General features: G+C 41.5%; 1 protein-coding gene and 1 pseudogene across 1 annotated transcript in view; both read left to right on the top strand.

Moving 5' to 3' along the window:
* The window catches only part of LAMA4 (laminin subunit alpha 4), a 147553-nt gene that overhangs the window by 78381 nt on the left and 53990 nt on the right, over positions 1-15182 (top strand). Inside the window, exons 9-12 of the mRNA XM_025864441.2 lie at positions 2093-2204; positions 4998-5165; positions 7857-8050; positions 11785-11901. Coding sequence (XP_025720226.1) covers positions 2093-2204; positions 4998-5165; positions 7857-8050; positions 11785-11901 — 591 coding nt within the window. The remainder of the gene's footprint in view (positions 1-2092; positions 2205-4997; positions 5166-7856; positions 8051-11784; positions 11902-15182) is intronic.
* LOC112819488 (U4 spliceosomal RNA) lies at positions 10195-10309 on the top strand (annotated as a pseudogene).

Raw genomic sequence — 15182 nt, 5'->3', positions numbered from 1 at the left:
TACACTACTCTTCATGCCCTGTATTACCGAAAAGTTCTTGCCACTTTTTATGTCAAATATGTACAAGGTGAATTTGCTGTTGAGGGGAGTAAATGATTCATCTATTTGTAATGTAAACCATCAATCGGTTTATAGCTGTGAGTTGATTTTTTAATTTCAGCTCTTCTTAAAGCAAGGTGCCCCGGTTTTACCAGAGGCCTATACCGTTATTTTTCCCCCAGGAGCAAAGTTACAGAAAAAATAAATAAAACTTTCAAATAAGGTATCACATCTATTAGAGCCAGTAAGTTTGCAATTTTAAAGTGATAGGCTGTGTGTGCTCTTTACCACTGATTCTTTTGTCAAACATAACGTGTATATCTAAGCGCCCTCTGGTGTTTGTCAGAAAGAAGTCTTCTTAGACGTATTCCAGCCTTGCCTTGCCTTTCATTGCTTCAATTCAAAGTTTCCTAAAAAGAGATAACGTTAAACGACAATAATTACAATAGGCCTTTTTCTTTGAAGGATTAAGCCAAAGTAAGAAAAATAATAATAATAAGTGTTGTGCTTTGCAAATATAATTTAAAACTGGATCAAAAATCAACTTGTTGAAAATTTCTAGATGTTTTAAATGTTTGTGTTCATAATTTTTAGAAGCAGGGAGGGGTGATGTCAGAATAAGAGTCATCTTATTTTCTGCATCATATAATTTTAAAATGGGCACAGATTTCGTGTCTCTGGAAAGCATGAGAACAAGGCAAGAGGAAGACCGGCATTGGAGGAAGGAACACCCATGACTCAGAACGCAGGTGTCCATTCAGACAGCCCACTGTTTCCGGGAAGCGTCTGATGGTCGCATTACTGCTGCACAGGGAGCTTTATATGGAAGAGATTTGGGACTTGCTTAATAAAAAAAAAAAAACCTCTAGGGCACGTGTTTGCTATGATACCATTTTTGCATTGTCTTCCTTGACTAAGGGCCACTTCTGTGGGTTATGCCTGGAAAGCATAAGAGCTTTTCCAGGTAAAACCATGGCATAATCGTCTGGCTGGAACACTGGAGGAGAGGAGAGACGTTTGACACAGCCACTCCCCTGTCCTGGTGAAACTGTGCAGTGAGTCCACGCGCACGCTGGGGGGCAGACCACCCTGCAGTCCACTCAGATGGGGCAGCACTTTGTTAGAGAACCGAGCCAGAAAAGCACCAGATAAGGCGAACAGGCATCTACCAAGTGTCAGACAGAAGAACTCCTTCTCTGCTTACATATAGCCCATGAGCCAATCTTTCTAGTGCTAAAAGGAAGTACACAGTACACATCCCCACCGCCATGCCTACAGGCCAGTGTCCTGGCCTTGAACCATTTCTTAGGTGAGCTTCTGTCCTTACACACGCAGAAATATGCAGGTCCACATACACACCCACACGTGCTTCCAGAACCTGCATTTGAGTCGGGATTTCATCTTGACAAATACTACATGGGAGCTCGGAAACAGAAGCTCCCCTGTGGAGAGAAGGGAGTCCGCTTCTCAGAGAAGAGTCTCATTCACTCCGAGCCAAATCTGCTTGAGTAGTTATTTGTACCCAAGTGCCATCAGTGTTGATGGGAATTTGGAATGCAGCACTGAAAACAGCATTGAGCCCAGTCAGCATAATCCTTTAAATCTCTGTGGTAATTCAGTGTCAGCGCTGGTTGGACCACCCAGGAGCTACTGGACGCAAGGAGCATTTCAAGGTCTGCCTACTTTCTCAACAATTTCCCCTGTGAAACTCTAAGCTCTTCCGTCAGCACAATGTCAGAGTGGTCAGCAGACACGGGTAATTTCCTAGTCTGGAACCGTGAGATACAGTAAACCGAAGAGTAAATTCCATATGAAAGGCAGTTGGTTTGGACTGAACTGTGACTGATGGCATGGGAACACAGCTGATTTTATAGCATGCTGCGACACCAGCCTTCACGCATGATTTCTGGGACCATTTTATATGTTATAGAACTTTCACATGCCAAGGAAATTTATGTTTATGGAACATATTAGGCCCACCCACCACTACATGCACAGATAGAACATTCCCTTCTCATAAATTTAAGCTGCTGTTTATATGGATTATTTATAGGAAAGTCAATTCTCAAGAAGGGGCAAGCTGACCGAGAAGGAAAGCATGGATACCATTAACCACGCAACTCAGCTTGTGGAGCAAGCTCATGAGATGAGGGATAAAATTCAAGGTAAATATATTCTCTTCTCATGCAGCTTAATGTCAAGGACTCATTCGTGTTGTTAACAACAACAAAAATATGGCTACTGTTAGTGTTCACTATGTGCCAGAAACTGTTGTTATAGTGTTATATATAAGGTACTATATATGCATTTATGATATTTTATATGTATTACATATAAGGTCTTCCAGTTTGTCCATCTAGGATTTCTGAGCATTCACCCCTACTTACTATCCATTGGTTGTCAAGAATAAATGTATAGAATCATTCCCTTTCCAGGCACTTCAAGGAAGTGGAATTCCAGAATACCCTTCCAGCAGAAGAAATGGAATGCTATGGTGTCTCTAAAATGAAAAAGTTGAGTAGGAGTCATGTTTTTCTGGACTATTTGCAGCAAAAACACTGCCTTTAGAGTGGCAGGAAACTGTCCACTAGTCCAAATTGTCCTAAGCTCTCTCTATGATGCCATTTCCCCAAGACCAGGCAAGCAACATGCTCTGGTCCCCAGGCCAGAAGAAAAGCCTGGAGGGGTCGTGTGAGATTTCCTTGCCCTAAAGCACTGTGGCAGATTTTACCTTCCCTCTTAGAGGAGTACTTATTTGTGTTCTAACTTCTGATAAGTGTTGGCTGTATTTTGAAGACTACCTTAATAGCCCACTGAAAGCCAGCCTCCCATTTACCAACAGAAAACAGGCACTTTCACTTGTTCTAAAATAAAGAGAATTTCCTTGGCTTACAGTCTGCGAAGATACAATATTTGTGTGTTTCCATAGCTTTAATCCTATATAGGAAGAGCTGGGTGACAACACCAAGTGCATCTCAGGGCACAATGGCAGCAAAGGAGCCCACAGTGGGAAAGTCGCATCTTTATCCTGAGGTATAGGGAACATATTCTGGGCAGAGGGATGAATGGAGCCAAGATGAGACATTTGCTATATTTCCTTTGGTGGCTATAATACACAATAAAAATAAATAGCATTCATTTCAAACACCCCCCCAACCCCGTTCTCACTGTTTCATGCTTTTGCATCTACCAATAAAATTTTTTTTTCATTTTAGAGTTACTATTTTTTTTTCAAAAAGTAAGATTGAACCTAGATGAGCTGACCTCATCTAATTAAGAAATAAATGCCCCTCTAGGCAGCAAATAAAGCCAGCATCCTAGTAAGCCATTCAGAGAAAATAATTCACCTTTGCTGTTACAAATTTTTTATTCTAATGTGTTTCATTTGGAAGGAATCTAAGCCCTCTCTTTGACCCTTTAAGCATAGGAAAAGGTGAAAGACATACAAAAAAAAATGTAAATGGGAAACAATAATTTCCATCAGTTTACCTTTTAAAAATAATGTATGAATAGTCTCCAAAGACTAAGGCAAAAATGTTATTGTCTACATTTCCTTTTTCTAATCTACACCAGACATGGCTAAAATAAAACAGGCCAGAATTGAAAATGTAATATTTGGATCAAAATGCCAGAGAAGTCAGCGCTGCAAGGGATAGATCTAAGGCGGGTGCAGGGACTCTATGTTTTGTTTATTTCCAGAGTTAAGATTATAGATTTCACTTGAAAAGTGAATGTTTAATCCCTTCATAGTTTTGTTTCTAGCATATCTTGGTTTCCCCATAACTTCCTCAGTAATATTTACAGTGTTAAAAACCTCTTACCCCGTTCATCTCCTTTCCTTCAGAATTCAGGGATGCTACACAGTACCAAGAGTGTGTCTTTCCTTTTTCCCAACCATCTGTAAAATAACTCCTAGTGACCTTCAGGCTATTATCCATATAAAATACAAGCCTTTATCTGGTATGATTTATGTGACACCAGTGTTTGTTTACCCATCTTGTCTGGCCAACCGCATAGATCATAGTAAACCACAGACACACAATTTCATTTATGCCAGGAAGATAAAATGCTTCTTCCCAGAGCTGTCAGAGGACAAGGTGGCAATTACATAACTTTCATCTGATCATATTTAGTAGGAAGAGAAAGTCAGAGAACAACTCAGCTCTGCTGGTATTTAGACAATGCGTCTAATCCCTCTGAGCATCAGCAATCCCTTTGGTTCTAAAATTCTCCAGAAGTGGGGTGAAAATGACTCAGAATCAAAATGGCCCAATCTTGACAGTCATACTACAGAAGGCAGATAGCAATTGCAAAGTATGTGTGTGTGTGTGTGTGTGTGTATACAAAATATATAAATATATATATATGTATTAATGAACAAAAACTCACATCACAATATAACAAACCTCTATTTTTATATCTGGTCTGTAGAATAATATGAAAGATCCACTTGAACAACTATTAACATACTCTCATTTTGGTTTAGAGCTTTGGTCAGATCCTTGGCTAAAATATAATTAATACCTCTGACACATCCTACATATGACAGGAGATACGTCAGAGGATTTTCTCCAAGTTATGTATTTTATATAAAAGGTTGATCAAAGACCCCAGATTTGTGGGCCTTCGATGTTAATGTTTCGGGAATTGCTATGGAAACCAGACACAGCTGAAGTTAGGACAGGCTTTGTATTAATCCCATTCTGAAGACACCAAATGAATGGGAAACAGAGTTATTTCCTCAAGTTTTACTTCTCCTTGGAATATATGGTGAATTCCAGTGCTGACACCGGTATTTGCAGTGTGAACATCAGTACACTGTCTTTGAGTGAAACCCTCTTTCCATTTTAGGATCAGCCCTGCCCTTTGCCCTCACTCTCCATATATTTAGTGGCATCACTGTGAAATGCCCAGACACCTCACCCTGCTTTCTTCTCTCACTGTGTCCTTCCTTTCAGAGATCAACAACAAGATGCTCTATTATGGAGAAGAGCAGGAACTTACCTCTGAGGAAATCTCTGAGAAGCTGGTGTTGGCCCAGAAGATGCTTGAGGAGATCAGACGCCGTCAACCATTTCTCACACAAAGGGAGCTAGTGGATGAAGAAGCAGACGAAGCCCATGAACGTAGGTGTTTTCAACTCCTAGGACGCAGCACGTGTCGGCTTCCTTTGTGGGTCCAAGAGAGGATACTGAGCCACAGGGGAACATTTGGTCAAAGCAAGCAATGCCCAATATTTGCAGATTTTTTTAAAAAGATTTTATTTATTTATTTGAGAGAGAGAGCGCGCACGCGCGTGCAAGCACACATGAGTTGAGGGGAGGGGCAGAGGGAGAAGGAGAAGCAGACTCCCGAACGAGCAAGAAGCCCAACACAGGGCTAGATCCCAGGGCCCGGGGATCATGACCTGAGCCGAACGCAGACACTTAACCAACTGGGCCACCCAGGTGCCCCTAGTTGCAGCTGTTTAGAATTTAATACATGGCCTCAGGGACTCAGTCAGGACAACTTACCTGTATGATCAAGATTTTTAGATCCAGGCCCAACCTTGAGCTTTTGGGAAAAACAGCTGAGATTCCACATAGAATCTATAGACCTTAAACTCCTGAGGAGAAGATATAGGGACTTTACAGTTGGTGAAAATGTATAAAACAGGAGAAGAAAAACTAAGGGGAACCACTTTTCAGAACTACAATAAAAGAAATCACGTATCAAGAAGGCAGTAAAGCTACAAGCCCAGCAACATTCATGTTCTGAGGTCTGGGAATGACTTTTAATGAACTTTTAACCTCCAGTGCAAATTGAACATTTCCTTTAATGATGAATGTAGGCAAGAAACCACAGTAGTATTAGCGAACCTACGACTCAGTTATCAATGACTATCTAACAATTCACTCCAAACGTATTCATTCATTTTTCTGTTTTTAAGATTTTATTTATTTGACAGAGAGAGAGCGAGAGAGGGAACACAAGCAGAGGGAGTGGGAGAGGGAGAAGCAGACTTCCCGCTGAGCAAGGAGCCCAATGCAGGGCTCGATCCCAGGACCCTGGGATCATGACCTGAGCCGAAGGCAGACGCTTAACGACTGAGCCACCCAGGCACCCCAAACGTTTTCATTTAAAATAACCATGTATTTGATCATGATTTCATTGGCAATTTGGGCTCAACTCAACCTGGACAGCTCATCTCTGCTCCATGTAGCAGGAGCTGGGCTCCTTCAGGTGTCTGGGACCTTGGCGAGGATTGCTGGGCCTTTCCCCCTTGTGGGGTGTGACCCTCAAGGAGTCTCACCCAGGCTCATTCACATGGCAGCAGCCTTCCAGGAAGGCAAGAATGGAACTCAGCTGTGTCAAATCTATCCTACTGACCCACACTGGCCCAGATTAATGGTGTGAGGAAATAGACTCTACTCCTGATGGGAAGAGCTGCAAAGAATTTTTGTCCATTTTAATCTACACAATCAACATAAGAAGCCACAGATTTGGGTATTGGATTTTAGCTGCACTCTGATCTCACAACATTCAGTTCATCAGTAATTCAAAATTATGTAGTTATTTGTCCCACCTCTAGATCTTGTTATTTCAGACTTAATAAAAAAGCACATGTATTGTTATATCACCACTTAGTTTTTTAATATTTTGGTCTTCTTTTGAAGTCTATGTATTTTATTTTATACATTTTAAAATACATGATAAGAAGGGGCCTGAAGGCTTCACTAGATTGCAAAGAGGCCCATGGCACAAAAAGGGTTAAGAACACCTGCTCTGCATTATTTCCCTACCATCATTACTATCAACTTCTAAAAATTATTGTGACTATTCCAGAAGAGGAACATTCTTCACCTAAAGGCATGTTACCATAACAAATGTATAAAGTCTTAGAAACAGTAAGAACTCAAGAAGAATCTCAGGCCCCATATCTGGGTCAGGATGAAGCCAGGGCTCGGGAAGCCTGGAGCTCTGATGTCACAGACAAATGCTTTCACACTTCTTGCCTGTTTTAGAATGTAATGAGTCTGCCCTGGGGAAATGAAACCAATCACATCTCCCACTTAGCCACCTTCCACCTGGTCAATGCATGTTTAACCACTTTCTTTACTCAGTCATGAACGTGTATCTTCTGCTCACAGTGATGAAAGAAAATACAAAACCTTGAAAAGTCAGACTGATAGTCCCTGAAGAAAAAGAGAATTAAGGCACGTAGTCAATGCATGTTACTTTGATCAGAGAATTAAGACATATACAGAATTTAAGAATATATCCTTGCCATTGAATCTTCATACCACCCAAAATAATGGTTTAGGTTTGATCTGAAGAAGCTACCTAAAAGCAATTGCCTGAAGAGAATACAGAAAATGTCGGCAACAGATAAGATAATTTTGGTTATTTTTTTAATAGTAAAACTATAGTATATCCAAACCCCTTTGTCTGGTAAAATTATTAATAATCTGGGTAATAATAAACATAATATAATGACATGGCTTCCACAAAAAAATAATAAACATAATATAATGACATGGTTTCCACAAAAAACATAATCTCGATGGAAAACCTATTCAAACTCTTTTTTTTTGGCTAACTGTCATCCAGGGACTCTCAAACCCTACAACATAGTTTTTCTTTCTTCAAACATAAAGCATGTGGCTATTTTTATGAACAACAGCTTCAGTCTCTATTGCTAAGGAAGGCAGGGCCTGACAAGTTTGTGTCTTTGCTAAATGCCAGATGGAATGAGAGGAGGCAGAAGCCCAGACTGAGATGGAATGAGAGGAGGCAGGAGAAGCCCAGACTGAGGTTCTGTGTCCATTTCTCCCCAGTGTTGAACCAGGCTGAGAGTTGGCAGCGGCTGTCCAATGATACTCGCTCTCTATTCCCTGTCGTTCTGGAGCAGCTGGATGACTACAGTGCTAAGTTGTCAGACCTCCAGGAATCACTGGACCAGGCTCTTGACCACATCAGGGATGCTGAAGACATGAACAGAGCCACGGCAGCCAAGCAGCGGGACCACGAGGTACAGGGGACACGTTACCTGTAAATGCATTTCAGCCATATACAACACAAAGTTTTAACAAGAAGGAACGGTTGGCATGCAATTTTTTAAAAATATTGATATACTCAAGCATTCATATTTTTTACATATTTATGCATTTTTGCCACTGTAATTTGCTAATGTAACTGTGTGCATCTAAAATCGAGTTGAAAGCATTATAATTGTTTAGCTTCTGCATTGATAAGAATGCAATTGTTCTTGGTGCTTGTGTCTGTGTGTATGGATATGTTGTTCTGGCAAGTAAGTTAGCAATGTGCTATTCCTATGTCTACCATTTTTTTTTTAATTGAGAGCACTGGAACACCAAAGCAACCCAGAACCATGTTTTTAGAAGGGTATGTGTAATTTCTGGAAAGGTATGATAAGCAAATCCCACAGCCTGGCTGGTCAGCAGCCACAGGGAAAGGGAGTCTAATTCAAGCCAAAGGTCATGCAAATACAAAGAGGTGAGAGAAATTCCCAGACATAGCCCCAGCTTGCAAAGGCAGGCATCCCTATGGGGCCAGGATCTGGGCATGCCCACCTTTGGGGCTTAGATCTGGTGGTGGTCACGGCTGTTCCAAGCAGTGTAGGCATTCAAAACCACCACCATCGAGAGGAGCCATCTTCTGCTAGAAAAGACACGTGCATCTTTGGACATGTTTATAAAGATCAGAGTGAAATAGCAATGTCAAAAACTAGGAATATGCTCGTAATTCAGTTATGTTCGCTTTTATTGTCTGCAAAGCCAACTTAAGTGAGATTCTCCACCCAGATTTTCAGTCATCTGAAAATGATGAAATTTGAAAAAATATCAAAAATCTGAAAAAAATTTCAACCATCTCTCAGTAAGCCTCTGGAAATTTTCCTAAGTAAAAGTGAATTACCCTTATCACCACCATTTTCTAATAGGAGCAACCGCTCAGCCAGTATTTTTTTTTTTAGAATAACAATGGTCAGGATAGCGGCCAAAACAGCCTCCGGGTTTCTCCCCTCCATTCTTGCTCCCTTCCCACACCCCTAACCCACCCAGCCTGAGCAGCCACCCCCATCACAGTTCTGACCGCATTACCTGCTCTGTTAAAACCCTTCATCTTTTCCTTCTGACCCTATAGCAGTGCCTTTGACACTGCAGCTTGTGAACCACGGAGTGATCATAAAATAAGTTTGGAGGGTTGTAAACAGCCTTTTATTTTTTTCAATTGAAGTATAGTTGAATAACTAGCATTTTCTAAAAAGAAAAGAAAGAATAGATTAGAAACCGTCAAAGCGCATCACCTGTAAGAAAGTATGGTTTCATCGCATTTCTGCTTCGGCGCTGCAACATAAATTGCACTTTTTACTGTGGGTCACGGTTAAGAACACTTGACGCCCTGTCCTATAGGACAGCCTATGCCCCTTCACATGCCATGAGGGACCTTGTCTGATCCACCCTTGCCAGCCTCCTTGGTCTCATCTGTTGCGGAGTCCCTGCCTCCCACGTTCAGTTCAGGCAGTATCACACTCCCTGTAATCCCGTCTGCCTGCAGCACAGACGTCTTTCCCAGGCGTCACCTCCTCCGGGAGGCCTACCCCCCATTCCCAGGTGAACAGGCGCTCTCCTCAGCAATCCCCATAATGCACCTTGTGACATTCCCGTTTCTGTATCGCGATCATCCCTTAACGGCCCTGTCTTCCCTACTCAGCTTGAGTGTTGCAACTTCACACTTCACTGTTAGACCTACAGCACAGCTTGGAAAAGAGTAACAGCAAATTTCCAGTCTTTTTACAAAACCAAAAATAACCACACAGTTTAATCATTTTGATATGTGCAAATGGTAGCCACACGACTAATAATTGCATTATTTATCTCACCATCCTGCTCTCACCCCAAAGGGTAATAGAATGATAAAAATCTTTGTCAGATGAGTGTAAGATTCTATATTTTAAAAGGCACTGTGCAGAGAAGCCCTTAAACCAAAGCTCTGCCTTCCTAGGACTGTTTCTATCATTTTTTGTAAGGATCGGGAAACTTTTATTATTCGTTGCATTTGTGAAATGGATACTGAACATGCCTAATAGTGCTAATTGTGTGTCATTTTCATAATCATTGGTTTTCAAAACTCTCTTTTGTTCATATTGACCTTAGCTTTGCGCAGTGGCAGTATCGTAGCCAATGAGGTTTATCCGAGGCGCGATGATTGCTAATTGTTCATATTGACCTTCTTTCTGTGGGAGTATCTTTGTTTCAAAGCTAATTTTATTCATTTCTGTCTAATGCTATCTATGACGAGTACAGTATATGATAAGTGATAAGCCCCTTCCCTTGAAGCATATCATTTTCCAACTACTGCAAATGAACTTATCACTCAGCGCTGTTAACCGCAAGGCTTTGAAATCTGGCTAGGGCTTCAGGGCATTAGCTATATTCCCTTAAGGCGACCAGATACAAGAGCTTCCAGCAGGGGTCATATCTCAGACTCTCTAAAAGGAAAACCGCTCTGAAGGAGCTAAGTAATACCAACCTTTTTTCACCTCCTTTCCTTACATAGTTCAATACCCATGCTTTAAAATATTGCTTTTGTGTAGAGCTGTATAACTACCTCTCCTTGAAGAGACAAGAATAATTAACCCAAGATAGTCACCCTGTATTAAGCTTGATGGATTTTGAGGGGAAATTGATTTTGTAGTGTTCTTGCATTAAGATGTTCGAATGGGATTCTTTTCTGTCCTTGGACCTGTATCTTCACCTGTAGCAATGCGTTTGGAGAAGATGGTTTCCGTCTTCCTTCCCGCTAAATTAGAAAAGACTGCAGGCAGCGTGAAAGACACGAAGATGAACTTTGGAAGCTTTAACGTATGTCCTTCTATACCTGGGCTTCTGTAATTATTCCCACGATATCTTAGATTATACCACAAGTCATATATTTCACTCCCATTCATATTACCTTTTCTAAAGTTAACTTCAACTCATTTTTTACTCAGATTGTAAAATGAGTCTTACTTTTCCCTCTTGAAGTATCATTCTGGTTGCTTTCAAACTCCAAACTCATTTGAAGTGTTCTAATATTTCTTCAGAATCACAACATGCCTGCTTCTAGAACCCAACAGTGAAGGTAGAAATTAGGGCATTCATCTAAAAACCCTTGGGCCATTTCCCTCCTCAAAAAGTCTGAGCATCTAACATAAAGAACTCAGAGTGCTAGGACAGATCACAATTTTATACTTTAATAGTTGGGCCGTTTAAATTTTTTTAAAGGACTTTAAAATTGTTTTGTATATGCTTTATTTCCTATCCAGATGAGCTATTTGTGCCTGGCCCAAAGTCAGCACATGATAAACAGTTTTTTGATTTACTTCATTTTCCACTTACTGCCGATATAGAGCCTCTGTGAAATCCTGCATTCCGTGTTCCACTTTACGTTTATGGAGACAAAGCCAACGGCTCTCTCCGGAGTGGTCACTCTCTTTGAGGTGATGATGTGATAAGTAACAATCATAACTAAGGGCTTCAAAGCTCCCAAAGTGCTCACTTTTGTTATCTCCATCTTATAAATGAGAAAACTGAGCATGACATGGGTAGAATTCCCCAAAGTCACACAACAATCAGGCGGGAGGGCTGGGATGGGAACCAAGATTTATCGGAGCAGAGACAGGAGGTGACATTGACCGCTCTCCTTGATGCTTCCTCTAAAGTGACCTTCTCTTCCACTCCCACTTATTCTTCGTTCCCATAGAAGCAACACGAGAGAGTGAGGGAACAAATGGAAGGGGTGAACGGTTCTCTGAAGACGTCTTTGGATTCTCTGACAACACCTCGTCTGACCCTTTCAGAACTTGATGATACAATAAAGGTAGGGATGCATGTGACATGTAGGTTTGTATTTATAGCAGATTGGAACAGCCACTCAGTGTCACAGAACAATGATGGAATCCAATTCAAATCTGTCAAGTTCACTGGCACTATAGAAGCAAGATCAGGTGACTGAATTTTTCAGTTTCCTTCATCGTATGTTGGCACTACTCACATATGGCTATTTAAATTTAAATGTAATGACTTAAAATGAAATAAATTAAAACTGAATTCCTCAGTTGAATTAACCATATTTCAAGTGCTCCGTAGCACCACATGTGGCTAATGGCTACTAAATTGGACAGCACAGATCTCCTTGCAGAAAGTGTGACTTAGACCCATCCTACTCACTCTTTACTCATAAGGTGTGTATTTAATAAAGCTAACATTCAAATCAATAAGAGACACATGTTAACATAGAAATCTTCTAGTAAAATGCAGTGAGCCAGACCATCCCCAAATTACTCTTAGCTCGTTTTTATTACCTTTGAAAGGATACCATTTTAAAGTCATCTGATCACCATCTCATCCTTGACTCTTTCGGCACCAAGCTCTCTGTCTTCCTCTCCATCCCTACTCCCATCACTATCTTGGTGACCTCAAAATCCAGATGGATGAGCCCGCCAGCTCTCAGACCTCCAGTTCCTATGACTTTTCCTGCCCAACAAGCCTTTCCTCCAGCCCACCCTTGTTATCCCTCCTATGGCCATACTCAGGTCTTGTCATCAATAACGGCACCTCTTCCCAAAACCTGGTATCAAGTCCCTCCCTCTCTGATCTCACTTACTCTGGAAAACCCACTCCAACAATTCTCTGGCCACATGGAGAGCTCCTCCAGCTCATACCCTCTTCTCATATCCTCTCTTCCCTCCTTAAGTAGCTAAAATGATCAATACAGTTGTCCCTCTTATCCAGGGTTTTACTTTCCATGGTTTCAGTTACCCACAGTCAACCTCTGTCTAGAAGCAGATGATCCTGCTTCTCACGTATCCTCACAAGGTCACTTGTAGCCTAGCGCTACAGCATAATGCCTGCATCAGTCACCTCATTTCATGTCATCCCACAGGCATTTTATCATCTCACATCAATACAAGAGGGGTGAGTCCAGTATAAGATATTTTGAGAGAGAGACCACATTCTCATAGCTTATATTACAGTATATTGTTACAACTGTTCTATTTTATTATTAGCTACTGTGGTTAAGCTCTTACTGAGCCTAATTTATAAGTTAAACTTTATCATAGGTTTGTATGCATAGGAAAACCATAGTATATATGGGGTTCGGTACCATTCCCAGTTTCAAGTACCCATTAAGGGTCTTGGAACTTATCCCCTGTAGATAAGAGGGGACTCTTGCATAATCATTATTTGCAAACACCCTTAACTTGTATACCCACCTCTTCCCCTACTGTACTCACATGAGAATTCTATTCCCATACCCCAGTAAGCCCAAGTATCCCAGCATCATGGCCGTACCAGCGAAGCCAACATAATGAACAGCCCAACCTCCACGTCTATCAATCTGGCTGGTGAATTTGCTTCATGCTTCACTAAAAAATAAGAACAAAGAGAAGAGAACTTCCCTAATCTTTCCTCCCCAGTTCTACCAGCCCACATATACCTGTATTCACACTTGTACCTTCCTTCCTCGTATAAGTAACGAAGCGCCCCTTCTGTTATCGAAGTTCTGCCTCCCCACCTGTGCTCTGAGTCCCATTCTTCCTCAGCTCAGTACTCCCCAAAGTACCCCCTCTCTCTTCTGTGTCATCCAATTCTTATTCTCTATTGAACCATTACTACCAAAATGTTAACATGTTCTAAGGATTTCCTGTTCTTTAAAAGCGGAAGGACCTTGCCTATATCCCCTCTAATCTCTGCCCCATTACTCTACTCTGCTCAGCTTCACAGCAAAACACCTCAAGAGTCATTTACCATTGTCATTTCTACCTCCCAGCCCCTCACTCTCTGTTGTACCCAGCCCACTCCAAATGGGATTTCATGCCCATGCACCGCGACGGTTATCCTGGTCATCAGTGAACTCAACATAAGCCAAAACTGTGGTTGCTTCTCCCTCCTCAGCATTCTTAGCCTCCCTGCTGATTAACCTTTCCTCCTTATTTAAACACTCAGAGCTTTCACCCTGGCTCCGCCAGTACCCCGCTCACCTGGTCCTCCTCCCATCTCACTGGCCATTTTTTCCCAGCCTCTTCTGCTAGCTTCATCTCTACACATCTTCTATGTAGTAAATATTTTAGGCTCTGCAGGCCACATTTAACCACTCTCTCTTCTTTTTTATTTTTTGTTTGTTTTTATTTTTTACAAAAAGTAATACTCTTTAAAAATGTAAATAATATTCTTAGCTAGGAGCTATGTAAAAACAGGCCTTGAGCCATTTTTGGCCCAGAACTCTGTCCATCCCCGCTCTGGTATAATGACTGGCTCAGTTCTCAGTCCTGGGCCCTCTTTGGTACTTACACTTTCTCCCTAGTTCATCCCATTGAATCCCATGGCTTTAAAGAACAATTATATGCATGATCCCACAATTTATACCTCCAACTTTCATACTTTCACTGAGTCCCAAACTCTTATATCCAAATGCTTACTTGAAGTTTTCAAGGAAGAACTCCGTGTGGTGTATAGCAGAATCATAATTTTACCTGCCACTTGGTTGTGTAATAGACATATCAGACTTAACATATTCTGGGCACCTGGGTGGCTCAGTTGGTTAAGCGACTGCCTTCGGCTCAGGTCATGATCCTGGAGTCCCAGGATCAAGTCCCACATCGGGCTCCCCGCTCAGCGGGGGGTCTGCTTCTCCCTCTGACCCTACCCCCTCTTGGGCTCTCTCTCTCTCTCACTCTCTCTCAAATAAATAAGTAAAAACTTAACATATTTTGAATAAAACCTGTTCCTTCCCTAGTCTTCCCCACTCCAGTAAGTGACACAACCCCATTTGCTCCAATCAAAATTCTGGAGTCATTGTTGATTTCTCCTTTCCCCTCCCTCCCATTTCAACAAGACCTATTGACCTTAACTCCAAAATGAGTCCTGATTCCTGACCACTCCCTTCTCTGCTACTCCTCTGTAGTCCAAGCCACGTCATCGCCAGCATGAACTACCCAAGGGGCCTCCTACTGAGTCATTTGCCTCCACATTTGCCCCTCAAGACTCATTCTCTATGCAGTAGCAGAACAATCTCATAAAAACATAATCAGATCACATTATTTCTCCTTCATAAAACCTCCAGTGACATTTAGAGTCAGAAACAAGCTCATTTTACCA

This window comes from Callorhinus ursinus, unplaced genomic scaffold (genome assembly GCF_003265705.2).
Source record: "Callorhinus ursinus isolate GAN/ISIS: 27379988/994484 unplaced genomic scaffold, GSC_fseal_2.0 scaffold6, whole genome shotgun sequence".
Taxonomy (NCBI): Eukaryota; Metazoa; Chordata; class Mammalia; order Carnivora; family Otariidae; genus Callorhinus; species Callorhinus ursinus.
Note: the sequence above shows the minus strand (reverse complement) of the source record. Positions and strands in the feature narration are given on the sequence as shown.